Source organism: Anarhichas minor, unplaced genomic scaffold, assembly GCF_050575085.1.
Source record: "Anarhichas minor isolate MPS153535 unplaced genomic scaffold, ASM5057508v1 ptg000026l, whole genome shotgun sequence".
Taxonomy (NCBI): Eukaryota; Metazoa; Chordata; class Actinopteri; order Perciformes; family Anarhichadidae; genus Anarhichas; species Anarhichas minor.
The window spans coordinates 11,273,421-11,290,986 of record NW_027466472.1 but is presented as its reverse complement, the minus strand read 5'-3'; the positions used below and the strand labels follow the sequence as shown (position 1 = coordinate 11,290,986).

Sequence of the window (17,566 nt, the reverse complement as noted above, 5' to 3'; positions counted from 1 at the left end):
CGGTTCAGCAGCAGAGCACCGGTAACGGCAGCGCGGATGGGACACAACGTCCTCCGTGATTTCCTCCGTCTCTGACGTTGTTGAAGCGCTGACTAATAACTTGTTATACCCAACTCTTCCCTTGCTCACGCCTTTTCACACATCGCCTGTTGCTGTATAGCCCTGACACTGCAGCACGCCCGCCCCGTGACATTGTTTGGCATCACAGCCAAATATGTAGGCTGTAGCCCATTTAAGAATTTCATTCATAATCCCCCCCCCCCCCCCCCCCCCCCCCCCTTGTCACATTCCCACTTGTGTCCTCGTGTAGGCTATAATAATGAATCATTTTCTGCTCATGCCGGGTGATGTTTGCTGTGACAGGCGCCGATTTCCGTCACTGCTGCCCACCGTCCATGACAGAATTACACTGCTGTTTACCATTTTATATGACACATAGTCTTACCTACACTAACATCTAGAATTATCTAAATTTAAGGGAAATATTGGCTGCATTTGGAATAGCTTGTTAAAACCACTTGGCTCGGCGCCTGACTTCAGGTTTAGGGAGTGTTCAGACTCAGACGAAAAGGAGCCTTTCCTCTACACGTTATAGCTCAGAGGACTCCCGAGGGCGTGTCGTGAGAAACTTTACAGCAGGGGTTCCCTTGTATGCCGGGCGGGATTCCGTACCGGAGTGACTTAGATTCCTCAGTGCTGCAATAAGCTCTTGTATGTTTTCGGGTGTTTACTCAAGCCCTATAGGTTAAACATGTTCAGACCGAGTGGATCATGTCCTCTGTGCCTTAGCCGAGGGGAACTAATGTTGAAGTTCATATATGTGCCGTTAGTTTCAACCACATGAACGCAACAACACTCTCCCCAAATGCGAAGATACAATAGGAATATTACTGTCTGTCTTGACATAGACAAAAATGTCCCCACATGGTTAGACGCTTATGGTCCTAAATAGATACGTTCCATATTTATCTCTCTGAAGTTTATTTAAATGTCCTCTCAGAAATTGTCAGACGGTGAGAAATACCTCGTGCCTGTAATATTCTAAAAAAAACAAAAAACATCTATTATTATCTGTCGGCGAGGTGATCTGGTCCATTTCAATGGGAGAGGGATTCCCTCAACGTCACCAAGGATACCAAACACAACACCACCAAAGTACAAATATGGGCATGTACGTCAGCGGAACTCCGAGGCGGGACTTAAAGGCTAGAAATGTCCTGGTTATACTCTGGGAGGATGGATCCATTCATACGACAAGATCTGCTACTGTGCACCGTAATACCCGCTAACGTCCTCTGGCATTCCTTCAGCGGACTTTATGGATCTATAGCCTCATCGCATATTTGACGTGGGGATAAAGGAGAGTGCTCCGAGGATTTAAAGCAAAACGAGAGGACTTCTTCACAGATTGAATCGGGACGCTTTCCCCCCTCGACGCGGGGAACTGGATTAAGCTTCTTCATGCAACTTTTTTGGAAAGAGACCAAGAGCACCTCACAGGGGAATAGTAAAAACATCAGCAACGGTAGGTAAATATAGATTGTATGTGGACGATATGAGTATACCGGCTGTTTGAAATGAATTGCTTACAAATCGCTGGTTAAAAGTAGGTCAAAAACATCTGTCCGGCTGTTTATATGAGCTGCTTTGAGACATGTCTCCCTTTTGACATTGCTTTTGCAAATTAACTAAAATAATTGAGTCATAAAATAACTCAATCAAATATTGTCAGGCACAAAAGACTAGTCTGCTTATTGTAGCAGTATTATTCAATGACCAACGAAATTATGTAGACGCAGCAATTAGGCGGTGGGATTATCCAACTTTTTTTTTATCAGAGATTATACTCTTTAAAACTCTTTATTAGTTGGGTTTTGTGAACTGCACTGCCTAACATCAGTCTCTCCTCACAGTCTAGGTTCTTCTTTAGTAATTTTGTGCCACATGCCCTGCCGTTGCAGGTGACATCGCGCTCTCTCTGGTTGCTGCAGGTGTCGCATTCTCTCCCGGTCCCTCCGGGGAGATGTACCAAGGTTTCCCCGGCGACCCAGACAGCGGTTCCCGTGGAAGCTCCTCTCCATCTATAGAGTCCCAGTACCTTTCCTCCGTGGACTCCTTCGGAAGCCCGCCGACCACCAGTGCTCCGCAGGTAAGTTTGCGACTATTTAAAACGATGATGAGAATGAATGGAAATGTATCTTTTAACAAAAACATAAAAAACAATGTCACAGCTGTTTTTGTTTATTCATTCGTAAATACAAAAGGGACTGGCTTATGGTCCTAGAAGCACAGATGGACCTGTTCGTATTTGTCCAGGATGAATGTGCTTACATTTCTCACACGAGTTTATTGCTTGTGGTAGTTTAGTAACCCTATCTGATTTTTAATTATATGTTGGTAATAAACAGCAAAACAACATAGCATAAAATATGCTATTATATTAAAATATACAAAATTAGTCTGATACAGGCATGAAAGTATATATAAAAGAAAATTGCATACATAGGTCTATAAAAAGCACTGAAATATGACTCTTATAGCCGAGACTTTTAATGGCACTTCATTTTTTTTTTTTTTTTTATCGGAGGCTGGTCATGTTGGAGCCGCGCGTGAAGTAAACCATTAAGTTTATTCTGCGATCAGATATAAATATTCTCGCAAAGTACATCAACCATTCAATATGAATGTACCGCTATCTGTTGCTTGTGGTAACCCTGGTAGCAGCCCTCAGGCTGTGACAACGTGCTCAGTTTACAGCACGCCGCAGAACGGATGACACGGCGCTGGAACTCTCCTACGTAAGCGCCAAGGCCCCGCCCCTCCCCGCTTCTCTCCTTCCACGCGCTCCGCTCTCCCCTCATTGGCCTTGCCGTGACGTAAATGCTTGTTCTATTTTGGAGTGCTCCGTCGCGTTGCCAAGGGGAACACCGGGGGTGTGACGGGGGAGGAGGAAGATGGGGGGGGGGGGGAGACTCTCTGTGAGAGAAACGATTGGTCGAGGCGGACACTTTCAGAGCCGCCTGTCCCGGTGTCTTTTCACTCTTGATATGAATATTCATGGCGCTCGATCACGTCCTCACCGGCTCTGAACTAAAACAAGAAAGACGCGACAGATATGAGCTTTTTTTGTGGATTCATATCGTGATACATGGAACAATTTGTGACACAGCAACAGCACATTTAAAACTAAGATACAGGCTCCACTTAATTTAGCGGACTGCTGTTTTTTTCCTTCGCTGGTATACTTGTACGCTATACGGTTTCCAATGTTTCCTCTTCTTAGATGGTTGGAATAACTTTTTTTCCACACTTTTGGAAATCATATAATACATCTATGTTGCCTGTAAATGCATTTGTGATAGACTACATGAATCATTATGTGCGTCAAATTAAAAGTTCAAGGATATTGCTATTAGTTAAAAAAACAAAAATTGTTATAATTTGTTTTGTCATGCCAATTATCTTGACAAGAAATTGCAGTTTGTTGCAATTCAAAATATCACCTTAATTAAAATAACAATGCAGTCCATTTTTAAAAAATGTACCCTTGATGGCAGCACTTGGTTGTATATAAAGTTTTGCCTATGAAGTTGGCATGATGGCTGCAATAGGTTATATTAAATTTGACAAAAACTTTGAGAAAGCAGCTGATCCAAGCTTGTTCCGGTCTGTTTTTCTGCCTCTGTTTGTCTGTTTACTGACCAGTGGCTTTACATGGTGTGTTTTTGTTCAGGAGTGTGTGTCAGCGGGAGCTGGCTTGAGCATTGTGGGCAGCGTGCCAGGGCCCAGTGTCGGAGCAGAGATGCCCGGTTCATTCGTGCCCACCGTCACCGCCATCACCACCAGTCAGGATCTGCAGTGGATGGTCCAGCCGACCCTCGTCTCCTCCCAGGCCTCTGGGCAGAGCGGGTCCACTGGGACCACGACCATGACCCAGTCAATGTCATTGGTTGACCCATATGACATGCCAGGCCCCAGTTATTCCTCGGGGTCTGCATTCACCTCTCCAAGTTCGGACAATCCAGGCCTAGCTCTGGGCCCGATCCGCCAGCCCAGAACCCGCAGCCGCCGTACACGAGACGAGTCTGTGAGTGACGATGGAGATGTTGGTGTGTTAGTAAGTGTGTGTGCTTGAACGGTTTGTTTGTTGACTTGTTACACTTGAAGTGGAGGTATATTGTTTACATGGGCGCCAAAAGTATCAGATCCAACTACTGTGTACTGTGCTGTTCAGCAGTGGTGTGCACAAATACTTTTAGGGGCATGGGTACTTAACAAAAAAAATGTTTACATTTTTCTTAAGAAAAGGACAAATTTGGTCTCAAGACAACCATAGCTGGTGTAGCCACCCTGACTGCCCATCTAGTTCACCTCCTTCACTGCAACGTGGACAATATGACTACATTTTCAAGAACACAGACAACACAATTATCCTAATCTGTTTCGTCTTATTCCTCTTCGTCCTAGCTAACACCAGAGGAGGAGGAGAAGAGACGTGTTCGGAGGGAGAGAAACAAGTTGGCTGCCGCCAAATGTAGAAACCGACGACGAGACCTCACAGACAGACTGCAGTCGGTGAGCTTGGCCTTGTTATAGCAGAATGAGTAATGATCATAATTACATACTTTAGGTTACCTCCCATAGCATTGCAGTGTGTGTTATTAGATGTGTACATGTGTGTAAGATTATGGTTTATGGTAATGGGGTTTAGCTGTGGTGAAGACAATTATAGCCCTCAAGATAGACAACTGTACCTACGATATTTATGGCCTAATTATTGGGCTCTTACATAAACCACCTTACTTATCCAACTGCAGGTGAGGAAGGCATTTCTGCTGGGATGAATACATCCACCTCCACAAAATCTCAAGTAGTGGTTTGGTGTAGTTAACGCTCCTTTTTTCTCTCTTTCTGCTGCACATCTTCTTCCTACCTCTACTCATTTCACCCACCTGTCTCTTGCTCCACTGTCCCTCTGTCCATGTTTCTGTCATTCTGTACCTGCCAAAAGGAAACGGACGTACTGGAGGAGGAGAAGGCAGAGCTGGAGGCTGAGATCTCTGAGTTGCAGAAGGAGAAGGAGCGTCTGGAGTTTGTCCTGGTGGCCCACCAGCCGACCTGTAAGATCCCATACCAGGACCAATCTCAGCACAGCTCAGCGCAGCTCCCTCCCCAGACCTTACCACCTCCTGTCTCCATTCTGGGCTTGGCTGTGAACGAGGACTCTTTCTATCTGCCTCCTGCCTACACAGCCCATCCGGCCTCCACACAGTCCCAGCCTCCGGTTCAGCAGCAAGTCCAGCAGCAGCCTCAGCCAGGGATGATGCAGGAGGTAGAGTTTTCTCGTTCTTTCTATGGCTCAAGTGAGGCGGCACCAGGCGGGCCATGCCACATGGCCAGCGACATTGGTGGTGGTGGTGTTAACCATGACGATGCGGCCATTGGCAGCTACAACACCTCATACACATCTTCATTTGTGTTCACCTACCCAGAGGGAGCCTGCGGGGTCAGTGCCAACCAGCGGAACAGCAGTAGCGAGCAGTCTTCTGATTCCCTGAACTCTCCTTCGCTGCTGGCACTCTGACTGACCGACAGACACACGCACACACATATCAACAAGCACATACATTACGCTCGTCGGCAGTAGAGGCTGAAGCAAGTACATGCAGAGTACCGATCAGTCTCACAGATTGGGAGAAAAGAACCAATCATTCGTTTCTGATTGGGTTAAAGTTTACTCATTCATGCATTCCAATCAAGAGCCATACAAATAGTTACATTGGATCTAACCGTTGACAACGATACATAAATCATATCTTGTTTTGTATTATCAGAATACCTGCAACTGGACAAGATAAGTGAAAAAAAACTGAGTTACAAAATCATGTCCAAGTTGGCAATCGTGAGTGCTCTGAATTAAAAGATGAATTCAAAATGAATATTCTCAATCGTTAACCTAACAGTACATTGAGTAAGATACCAGAAGCCAACTTTACACTCCAACAAGCACCAGTGCCCCTACCTTGTTCCCTCTGTCGGTTGAATTTTCCAGTGCTCTTGCGCTCATCCTTTTCCATTCCTTTTCTCACTTCTTCCTCTCGCTGAATGTATTTGTGCAAATCAGAAATAGGCACGAAGGACACTTTGTTCGGGTCTTTTGTGGGAGACAGACCGCTGATTTCTCGCTCACCTCTAACCTCTCATCTGCTCGACTTACCTCTGTTTCTTCATCTTGCTGCTTGGACTTGGCAAGTTGGGGATCCGAGTGTCGCAGTCTCCACTAAATATTCAGCTTTCCGCTCTGTTTTCTTTAGTTTTTTTATTCTTCTGTCGTCTGCCTACCTGCCATGCGACCCATCTCTGCCCATTTGTTTCTCCTCTTCTGTCTCTGTGTTTCTCCCTCTCTCTGAAGTCTTCGACCCCTGAGAGCCCGAAGACCCCCTCCAACCCATGGGACCTTGAGTGAATGACGGCCCAACTAACACGCCCTTTTGCACCCAAAATACAAGGACATGGACATGGACACAACTCCCATAAGGAAGACCCTTTTCTTTGAGCGCATTGCTCAAAGCGGATCTTTAGTGAACAGCAGCTAAATAGCATCACTTATGCACATAGACACATAATTGATGAATGCAAAATGCAAGACGGATGCCACTGTCTTCTGCTGAGCCATTTTTCGATGTTGACACAATGAAAATTAGACACGTCTTGTGTTGTGAGGCCGGTTACAAGTGAGGATGGAAGAGGTTTAGCAGGAAGGGAGGCAAACCAAGCTGGACAGACTCAAATGGAGAGGTGATGAATGACTCCCATCCTAACCACCCATTTTCGGAACCAAATGTTGAAAATGCAGAAAGAGCCAAATGTTAAAAACAAAGCAAAAAAAAAAGAAAGAAAAAAACCCTGCTCTTGCCAACTGTGTGGAAGGGTGGCATCAGTAAAACCACCTCCATACCACAGAGCCTCATCACCCCGGGCCTACATGCGTATATTCACACCATCGCTTTCAAGTCTCTGAACTGAAGACAGACGTTTTGTTGCAGCACACCAGCTCTGTGTTTTGCTCGGAAACAATCGGATGTGAAGCGATGCCTTTATTTAGAGGAGGGACCTTTTTGTTGAAGACAACCTCTAAACATCTGGGCTCAGTGGTCTCTGTACCTCCCCTGTCCTCTCAGCGGAGACGAGGTGGGGGTGCGTTTATTGTGAGTGTGTCCACTCTGAGGCCCCTGGTCCGTTTATTTCTTTCTTTATTGAGGTTGATGTGGCGAGTGAGCGCAAAGCAAGACCTGGAAACAAAAGGGGAGAACATGCTGGCTGATGTCACGGAGTGAGCGTCCTCTCTTTGCCTGTGAATTTGTACAATTTGTTTTCTGTATGTTTGAGTGAGAATTGTTATATATTTTAATGTTTACGTTTGTTTGTGTGTTTTGCATTGACCTCTGCTTTCACTTGTACTGTTGCCGTTTCTTGTTTTGTTTTTGTTTTTTTTATCTGGTGATTTTGTCATTACTGTTACTATTATTATTGCATCGTAACTATTGTTTCATTATTTTGTTGTATTTTCATTTGGCAACTTTGGAGGCATGTTGTGCGCTACAAAAAAAATCGAATTATAAATCTATATGCACATACATATATACAGGTAACATGTATATATAAGTGTATGTACCATGATTGTAAAGTTTGAATGTCTGCAGATTTTAATGGAATATTTTTGTCAATGAAGAACAAGATAAAATGTTACTGAGGTTTAGTTTTAAAATAAATATTTTTCTAAAGGAACACAAAAAAAACTATAATGAATTTAAAGTACTGCCCTGTCCCATGAAGCACGATGTCACTGCATCTTTCAAGGTGTATTTATGTTTTATAAACAATATAAAGCACTATCCAAGTTACATTAAATGTACGTTTATAATTACGATGTTAGAAGGTTATGATAATGCCTTTGTTTTGTTTGTTTTTTCTCTGTGAGGTCTGTCCCAAAGCTACTGACACCTTAATGCCACTTGATCCTTAGCAGGTGCAAAATGAGGGAAAAAAAATAGTGTGATTGAATGTCAATACAGATATTAAAAGTGTTCAGAATACAACATAATGACTTAACTGTTTCATTTAAGTATGCATTTCTGTGCAGTGTAAACATATCACTTAATAACATTGTTATTTCCTAACTGAAACGTGTGTTTAAAGGACAACCGCAAATTTGGCCTTCATATGAACATTATCATGTTAATCCATTCTTGTACTCAAACAAATATGTTGTCTAATTGAGATTAACATTTCTTGTGATTGTATTTTCTGGATAAGAAGCTTTATTTTCAATAAATAAACATGTTTATTTAAAAAGAATGGCTAAATGAATGGTCTAAACATGGCTCTTGGTGGTCAGACGATGGGCAGACCTCAATTTTTTAAATGTTGATTAAGGACTGTGTTTGTACAGATGTCGGAGAGGCTTTTCATTTCTCTCAAAATGCAAATGTGATGAGAATATGTTCTGTCGTCAGAATAAGCATAAAACATATTCAATAGTTCTCATGTATATAGGTTTTTGTGGTGCTACTTATAGTATGATGGCAAGGCAGTGCTTCACATTGTATGGTAGAAGGTTACACATTGCTGTTGCTGAGGCTCCATACAAATGAACGCACTGCTTGTCTCATTAGGACGTTTAATGCAGAATGGCTGCCAATAACACAGTGAATTCCCAGCAGCTGAAGCTCCGAGAGCCCAGTAATCACTCTGTGATTTCATTATGGTTTAATATCAATTGCCTGCAACATCTTTAAGTGTGATAAACAGATCTCAGAGGGCCCTCGTACTGTACTTGCACTCCACACTTGTGCCCAGATCACCACACAACATAGTAGACTCATTCTTTCATCTAATTTATTTGCCTTGGGTTCCATTGAATTTGTTTTACATCATTTTTCCTGTAAGCTTGGAATCACAATTGGGTTGCTGAAAAAAAAAAAAGAGAAATATTTAGCTGCAGTTATAAAACAGAGAAACTGCCTGCTATTACTTGTACTTTATAATGGCTACCTTAGTGTTATCTGAACAAGAGCTTTCTTATTTTTCTATTGAGATGAATGTTGCTACAGTATGTATTTCTATTTTTCCACAAGTCCCATATACACTCTACATTCTATATATTCCCTGGTATGAAATGCAATACTTGTTATCCTCTCTGATAAACATAATGTAGCAAATCATGCAGTGCTCAAACTGACTGCTACTTTATGTCAAGTGTGATGATATATTGCTTTAACTATCATTTTTTGTTACAATATTAAACGTTATCCTTAATACTTATTGCAACATTTGGGTTTGATCTTCCTGAACAAATATTTTTCATTTGTTAATGATGTGCAGAAACACGAGCAAGGTATTTAAAAAGTTAATGCTTATTTTCTGATCCATTCCTTTGATCAATGTTTCATCTTTTTTGTTTGTCTTTATTTACTCTGTATTTCTTTGTCTGGACAGAAAAGTTGCAATTTTGTCACATTTGGAAAAAGAAGATATATGATTTACATGTTGAAGTTACAATAGTTAAAAGCCCAAAGAAACTTTTTTTCTAGATGTGACATTGTAAAACGTAAAAGACATATACCGTATTATTTAGGGCGTATAGATAATTACATAACTTCATGAAGGTGCTCTAATATCAAATTGTCTATTTTTTCAGTGCATATAATTTAGTTTTTCTGCACACTATAATACCTGTTTACTTAGTTTTATAACTTAATTTGAACTTGAAAATGACTGAAGTGTATGACAAATTTCTTGACAAATTTCTTTTTGAAAGTCTCTGATCTTTCTGTGTCCATATTTCAGCTTCTGGCCCTTTTTGCTCTCTTATAAAAGTTTACATTGTAGAGTGTTTTTCTCAGTTTCTAGACTGCAAAAGCTGGGTGGGCTGTCTCCTTTAATGATGATTTGACCGAATGCCATTCTTTTCCAATTTGTGAAGACATTACATAAATAAACGACATATTATAAGGTAAATGTCTCTCACTTTTAAATGCTTGACCTTCATTGCACTCTTTGGACTTTTATCCAAGTGTTTATTATTATTTCTTTATTTTTTCTGGAAAGTGATTGTGTTTGTATATTTTTAAGACCGACACTAACTATTATTTTCATCTTTTAATCGTCAAATGATTTTCTTGATTCATTGTTTTTTAATCCATAAAGTTGTGAAAAGGCCACAGTTCTTCAGAATGTTAGAAAACTATTTACTCAGTATGAAAAGTCCTGCAAACCAAAAGTGGGCAGAACCTATTTATGAGCAAATTTCAAACTGCGCAATCAAGACAGAAAACAACATTTCTCATCCTATGACTCTTTGTGTGTGAAAAGAGCCATTGTGATGAACTCATAGAGCTTTATCACCTGACTTTATATTTCCCCTCTGGTTTAAAGTGTCTTTTAACTCGTTATTTAGCTCCCACAGTGTTGTTTTCGGCCATAGCCAGCAGGTGTTTTCTGCAACAAAAGAAAAAGCAAACTGTAAGCTACTCGTCCAAGTTGGATGTGCAGTAGTGGAGGAAGTACTGAGATACTTTACTTAAGTAAAAGTTGAAATATCTTAGTCCAGAAATTCTCCATTACAAGTGAAAGTCACGAATGCAAAATTTAAATTAGGTAAACGTACAGAAGTATAAAAGAAGTACTCATTATGCAGAATGGCTCCTTTCACAGTGTTAGGCTACATTATTATAAAATATGATATCATTCTGCTTTTATCACTAATGAATACATGTAAAAGCATTTTAATGTTGTAGCTGGTAAACATGGAGACAATGTAAAATAATTTGTAGTATATTGGGTAGATTAGTAGTATAGTACTGCATAGCATCATGGGCACATGTGAGCACATCCATATATTTATACTAAAATACAGTGTTCCTCCAAGTGTGGTCATGAGTATCTGCTCGTGCTGTTGTGTGTGTTTGCGGTCTGTGTTGCTCTCTAGCGTCCGTAAATAAAACTTCACGAGCCCTCCTGGTGGTTCAGTCGGAAGTGACGTCACAGGAGCAGCGCGAGCTGTCCGGATGTAGCTGACGTCACCAGACATTTCTTGTAAACATGGCGTCCGTGACAACAGGTGAGAGCAGAAAGGCCCACAGCAAGCCAACGTTACCGCTCGCTAACATTTAAATATTTCGGTATTTCACTGTTTAGTAGACACGTCTGTTGTTGCATCAATCCGGAACCCTGTCCAGAGCTTTTACAGCCGTGCTTGTTCGCATTGGATGCCGGAGAATGGCCGGTAGCGCCTTTTAATTCATAGCTAACGCTACCGCTATGACTATGCTAATGCTGAATGCTAACACAAATGCTTCTTATTTACGGCCTTGAATTGTTCCCGTGAACCTGTGATTTCACTTTCATTTATTTTAACAGGCGTCAACGGAGAGTTGTGCGCTGAATTCTTGTCCTTTGTTCTGTGTGCGGGTTAAGTTAGCTTGGTCGTCGTCTTATGCTAACGTGAGCTAACCGGCTCTGAATCTTCTGTATATGAGTTCATACATTTCAATAAACAATGTTTGGCTTTGATTCGTGGTTCTGTCTTGTCAGGCTCCTAAGTGCAACATGAGGTTGTAGCCACCGTGTGAGCTTCGTCTCTGTGTAGCTATGAGTTCAGTCTAAGCATGTTGGACAGAGCCATTGTCCTGGCAGCTGTTAACCACCCTTCACTCTGTTACTCCAACTACTGGACGCTTCATTATTGGTGTTATAAATAGCCTCCAGCTGACTATGGTCATCATTAGACCTCAGTATGCTGCTCTCTGGCAGGCCCTGCTCCCACTGTAGTCTGCAGTATTACTGAGAACCAACAGCATAAGTGGATGGTATTAACTTTGAAGAGGTCTTTATGGGCACAAGTACTGCAGAAACCATTAACTTGGTAGACGATCATTAGAAAGTTCATTAACAATTTAGATCATGAATCAGTGGATGTTACAATTAATACAGAAATGTGGACATATACTGGTTTCAGCTTCTCACATATGTACAATTTCTGCTTTTGACTGTTTGATATAATAATTAATAAAATAGTTTTGGACTGTTGGTCAGACTAAAGAAGTACTGAAGATGAAACCGTAGGTTTGGATTGTGATGGACATTTTCTGACACTGTACGCAATGAATCGGTTAATGTCAAAACAAAGTGCTCAATAGTTGCAGACTGCTCCATAAGAGTTATTAATTATAAGTGAAATTATTAACATGACTGGCTGATTGTCCGTGAAATCCTTTATGTTGTACGATTGTTAATGGTCTGTTATTTTTTTCTTAAGCCACCTCGGAGTGGATTCAGTTTTTTAAGGATGCTGGGATTCCAGCCGGCCTCGCAGTCACTTATGCAGTCTCCTTTGTGGACAACAGGTAACCTTCTTTTTAATAATAGGCTTTTAATAGTACTCTTAAGTCATTCTGTGTTGTGCTTGATCATATGAATTTCCTTTGCGCCGTCACATTAGACCGTAACTGAGCTGAAACACAATAAACTGTCCTGCTTAGAAGCAGTTTCTTATTTTTCTTCCTTTATTTTCTGGTGATAATCCAGTAGGTACTGCCAGAGCATTTTGTGATAATGTGACATTTCTATTTATTGATTCATGTGGTGATTATGACAGCTTTCATGGAATTAAAACTGTCCAGTGAATAATTAATCTGTTAGTCCATGTGACTTAATGTTTGCAACTCTTGTTGTTCGCAATAGGTTGCTTTGAACTAATGGGCAACAATGCATATTGTTTTTCTTTGATCCACACCAAGTACATACAGTATTATCTGATTATTCATGTCTCTGCAGAATTCACAAGAACATGCTGATGGACCTCAGTAAAGACATCATGATGGACCTCGGCATCACGGTCATCGGCGACATCATTTCCATTCTTAAACATGCTAAGCAGGTGTACAGGCAGGTGAGATCAGACTCAACTCTTTCACGTTCTGAAGTATGGAAATGTTGAAAAAGAGGGTGTTTTGTCTTTTGCTGGTGCAGGCATGTAAATACCTCTGGAATATATCAAGTATTATTGTGAATGCAGTCATGGAGAATGGATGTGAAAGCCACTGCAGTAGACTGTGAGTTTACATAACCTCTGTAATGTGTATCCCTTCTTCAGGACATGTGCAAAATGGCCACAGAAGCCATCTCCTCAGGCCAGACCAGTGTTAAAGCTGAGCTCAGAAGAACTGCCAATACTCGTAAGTATCTCCATTTAAATCTTCTGCATCATTGAAACTGTTTTTTATTGTCATAAAGTCTTGGGATTTATTTTCAAATTTGAGTTTAAGATCACAACAGAATGTGAATGATGCCTTTTCTTTCATTTAAACCTGGATAGGAATTGTTTTTACTCATTTTAACCAATGTGTAACATCATCCGATCATAAGATCATCCGTCTCTCGCGTGCGTACGAGAGACGGATGATATTCAGCGTTAATGCACTGGCTCTGTCGGTCACTGCGGTCGCTAACTGATTGGGCGGAGTTAAAGAGAGAGTTTCTGTCCTGTTTTTATTTTGAGGAATAGCTAACTGTACAAAACAGTTTTTACTGGCAGTATTTGTTATTGGTATGTCAAGTAATAGGACATAATAAAGGGTAATTGTTTCCATGAGGAGATCAAGTAAATCAGAGTAATCTAATGTCACAAGAACAAACTGCTTCACTTAGTTTGTCGGCCTCGGTGCCGGGTTGTACAAGACTTATTTCAGTTCTTCACAACATGTTCTTTTATGCACACTTTTAGTTTTGGCATGTCTAACTGTGAAGCTCAGCTGTCCCCTGATCTCGTCTTGGGGTCAGAACAGGAAGAGACCCTTTTTAGAAAGCAAGCAAGATCACAAGTACTTGAAAATGTTTCTGCTTTCTCTCAGCTGCCACTCGTATGATTGCCAACGCTTTGAGCAGTGACTCCCCGCCGGCCACTCCAGTCCGTCGACCTGACAACCGCCTCTCGGTCACAGTGTCCAACATGCAAGCAAACAAGAGCGGCAAAGCAGGTAGATGTCATGGAGCGCGTCTTTTACCCCATGCATCCCTTATTTCCCACCCTCTGGAGTCCTCTCTTATTCTTTACCTTTGCTTATCCTCGTGTACCCGCCACTTTGTTTGTCAGTTGTAAGTCAGCCAGCTGACGAGGGGAACAGTCTGCCAGCAGTGAAGCGCCGACGCGTGACAGCTGAGATGGAAGGCAAGTACATCGTCAACATGCCCAAAGGCTCCACACCTCGTACACGCCGCATCCTGGCCCAGCAGGCCAAGAAAGGTAGGCCTGACCCAGTGGCCTTGCCGACAAATCGCCCCAATAATGCCGTTGCTCACCACAGCTAATCAGTACTAAACGTTTTCATGGACTTCTTTCATACTAAAACTGAGACGGGTGACTCGGGGCTGATTGTTTGACCTTCATTCATTTCTGTCACGATTTAATCCCTTGTCTTTACTCTTTCCACTGCATCAACAAGTATTCCCCCCCCCCCCCCCCCGTCAAACTGCTCGTTTTCACCTTCATTTTACCCAACCAAAAATCTTTGACTATGGTCTTTGTCTGTGAAAAGAGCTGTGATGCTGTCAACTGTATTTATTTCATGAAAGAAAACCTCTATGCTCTTGTAAAGTTGGCTTTTTCTTTTAAATGCAATCCTGTCATTAGATACCTCCAAGGTAATTAGCAAAACTGAAATCGTACAGCAAAGTACATTTGCATTTCTGACACGAGTCACAAAACTATAAGTTCCTCTGGTTAGAGGTTTCTAAACATGACACCCGGGTGGACGCGTTCATTTCCGCTCCTTCTCCAGCGCTTTGTTTGTCATCTTTGCCACAAATTCCGTCCCTCTTTGTCCGAGCTGCGCTCGAACATCGTTCCAAGATAGTTGGCTCCGAGTTTGAAGGGAGACTGAATAAGTAACGGATACAAAAGAGGAAGTAACCACCACGTTTTTTCTCTGGCCTTCATGCTGTTTTCTGCTGTTTAGTGACATAGAACATGGCACACCAGAATAAAACAAAACAGAAAGATATACTCATCTACTCGCAATGGGAAAGGAGTCTTTGTAAGCAGTTTTGACAGCATTAAAAAACCTAAATATATGCCTTAATTTAGGGATAAAAGGGAATAAGAGACTTGCACTCTGCAACAGTCACAGCAGTTTTGTCTTCAAAATAATGCAAGATTTTCTTCTACCTTCAAATATATTCAAAAGGATCCTGTGGATTATTTTTCCATCGCTATTAATGATTTATCAAACATAAACCAAACCGCTCACAGTCACATTTGTTTTGCTCTACTCCTTGAAAAGGAATGAACCGCACCTCTGTGTTTGCAAGACTTGGAGCTGAATCGAAGGCAGACACGACAACATGCAATAACAAGGTGAGGCCTGTCGGTATATTGCAATAGCTCCCTTTGTATTGGATTGGATTGGATTGGATGTGCTCATAATGCTCATGTTTGTCAGCCCACCGGTGTGTTCAGTCGTCTTGGCAGAGGGGATGAAGAGGAAGACGAGCCGCAGCCAGGCAAAATGTCTAGTACCATCGATGTAGATGACGTGGACGACAGTGATGGAGAAGGCTCCGTCCTCCAGTATGCTGGCGTCCTCAAGAGAGGGGCCCCTGTCTTCCAGAAGAAAGAGCCAGCCACAAAACCGGCCACAAAACCGGCCCCGACCACCCTGCGGCGCTTGGGAGGCAAATTCAAACTACCTCCGTCTGACACTCCCTCCTCTTCCTCCCCTAATGGCCTCCCCCCTGCCAAGGTTAGTGTTCTTCAGAGACTGGGCAAGCTCCCTGCCACACACCTGAGCGCCGCGGTGTCACCCACACCTGCTGACACGCAGGACAACAGGGTGACCAGCACAAGGCCCAAAGCCCAGGAGGGACTCACCTTAGCAAGTTCCAAAGTCAGCAGCAGCACCGGGGCTGGAGGAGGAGGAGGAGGAGGAGACGGAGGAGATGGAGGAGAGTCTCTGGGTGCCCAGATGGACATTATGGCTATTAGTGTTTTTAAGAGGCTGGGCAGCAAGAGAACCTAACACATACATCTCTACAAAATGATTGAGACTCTTTCTATATGTCCTTTATAGAATTTGTATCCCTCCCTTTTCTGCACTCATCCTAGCGACGTGCAGGACTGCAGATCGGAGTGTTTTTTTGTGTTTATGGTCGGTTTATAGCTGCTTTTTGGCTTTAGGTTTGCTCTTAGATAAAGATACTTTTACATTTTAGTCATGCTGCCATAGGAAAACAACTTTGTTTAGTGTCTAAGCTTTTAATTTGAGGACTAAATGTTCTCAATCATATCTGCCGTTTATAGTTTTTGAAAATATGTATTTAACTATATTTGCGAGATTAAGGCATGACGTCAACCAAGCTGCCATAATGGTGGTTTTTATTTTACCCGTTAACTCCACATATAAGGATGCTGCTGACTAAATCTTCCCTTTTTTTTGAGAGTCCACCTGAATGAATACAGTCTGTGTAGTTGAAAATATTCCCCCACGGTGAATTAGTTGGTCATTTTGTTGATATTTGCCTGAAAATTAGTTGTTTCTCGCATAACAAAGGTACACACCTCAGGCAAGTGAAGTTTATTCTTCAAATGAACACGCAGGACGGCGGTCAGATGGAAGACTAGCCATGAGGTGATGGTACATTTATTTTACCTTCAACACCTCAAAATGACCTCCTCCGCCGTGTTTGGAAAGTAGAAAAAGTGTTGATGAAGGCTTCATAACTTGTGAGTGAGAAAGTAAATTCAAATGGTCTCTAAACACTTGAATCAAGAAGAAACACTGCACCTCTTCTTCTTCTTCTTCTGCGCTTTGTGGAGTAGAACGTCTCGCCTCTGAACTCCAGAGGCCCATGTCCACCTTGCTACCATCGTACTGAACGTTTTCTACAACCGCCTACTTGAAGGCCGGCTCAGTAGAATATTGTTTATTTTGAAATGCAATGTATAGATTTGTTAGACTTGATTTCACACGGCACAGCACCAGTTATGCTGCATCTTTTTCTATGTGGACATTCTTGTACCATGTAAAGAAACTCCGAGATGCCATCGGGTCTGGTGTCAGGAAGCCACTTGAGGTCTCGGTAGGTAGTTCACCTCCACCCAGCATGGGTCATCCTCACCTGTGTACTATGTTTCTTTCTTCACACCAGAACTTTGTTAGACTGTAAATATTTGAAATGTTTAAAATCACATTAAGGAATTTTTATAGTTTTTTAAAAAACAAGGTAGATTCAAACGCACCGTGAACTGTTTTTTTTTTTTTTTTTAAGGATATTGAAGAAGAAAAGTTCTGAATTTCAGCAAAATATGCTTGGAAAATAATTAAAAGAGGAAAAGGGTCCAAACAGCTTCCCTCTTCATTCTCTCTCTCTCTCTACAGGAGACGATGTCGTTGTCACATATTGTTCTCTTGTACGTATCGACATGACAGCAAAGTCGATATTTATATTCTCCTGGGAACATTCAGATGATCATTTATCAATAAACCCATTAAACTCCCACTCCTCTCAC

The 17,566-nt window shown here is 41.9% G+C and overlaps 2 protein-coding genes across 4 annotated transcripts; both read left to right on the top strand.

Moving 5' to 3' along the window:
- The first annotated feature begins 997 nt into the window (after positions 1 to 997).
- On the top strand, positions 998 to 10,020 carry fosb (FBJ murine osteosarcoma viral oncogene homolog B). The gene is made up of 5 exons (XM_076101003.1): positions 998 to 1,525; positions 1,962 to 2,149; positions 3,734 to 4,117; positions 4,468 to 4,575; positions 5,012 to 10,020. Exons 1-5 carry the CDS (start codon positions 1,462 to 1,464, stop codon positions 5,582 to 5,584), a joined length of 1,317 nt encoding a protein of 438 aa, XP_075957118.1. The 5' UTR covers positions 998 to 1,461; the 3' UTR covers positions 5,585 to 10,020.
- A 1,044-nt stretch (positions 10,021 to 11,064) lies between these two features.
- cunh19orf47 (chromosome unknown C19orf47 homolog) lies at positions 11,065 to 17,556 on the top strand. Of its 3 annotated transcripts, none has more exons than XM_076100031.1 (8): positions 11,065 to 11,122; positions 12,320 to 12,407; positions 12,838 to 12,952; positions 13,157 to 13,238; positions 13,914 to 14,039; positions 14,156 to 14,230; positions 15,342 to 15,415; positions 15,501 to 17,556. In XM_076100031.1, the coding sequence occupies exons 1-8, from the start codon at positions 11,104 to 11,106 to the stop codon at positions 16,074 to 16,076; spliced, it is 1,155 nt and encodes a 384-aa protein (XP_075956146.1). In that variant the 5' UTR covers positions 11,065 to 11,103; the 3' UTR covers positions 16,077 to 17,556. The 3 variants fall into 3 exon arrangements, with proteins under 3 accessions (XP_075956146.1, XP_075956145.1, XP_075956147.1); XM_076100030.1 differs by having other exon boundaries at positions 14,156 to 14,305; XM_076100032.1 differs by lacking the exon at positions 14,156 to 14,230.
- Positions 17,557 to 17,566: the final 10 nt, after the last annotated feature.

What these genes read in the sequence shown, in the direction of transcription:
- cunh19orf47 (XM_076100030.1), top strand. An exon ending in GTCTCCTTTGTGGACAACAG is followed by an intron (nt 12,408 to 12,837) that starts GTAACCTTCTTT and finishes ATGTCTCTGCAG; the next exon opens with AATTCACAAGAACATGCTGA. An exon ending in GGCCCAGCAGGCCAAGAAAG is followed by an intron (nt 14,306 to 15,341) that starts GTAGGCCTGACC and finishes CTCCTTGAAAAG; the next exon opens with GAATGAACCGCACCTCTGTG.
- fosb (XM_076101003.1), top strand. Translation starts at nt 1,462, where the DNA reads ATGCAACTTTTTTGGAAAGAGACCAAGAGCACCTCACAGGGGAATAGT. An exon ending in TAGTAAAAACATCAGCAACG is followed by an intron (nt 1,526 to 1,961) that starts GTAGGTAAATAT and finishes CTGCCGTTGCAG; the next exon opens with GTGACATCGCGCTCTCTCTG. An exon ending in TCACAGACAGACTGCAGTCG is followed by an intron (nt 4,576 to 5,011) that starts GTGAGCTTGGCC and finishes ACCTGCCAAAAG; the next exon opens with GAAACGGACGTACTGGAGGA.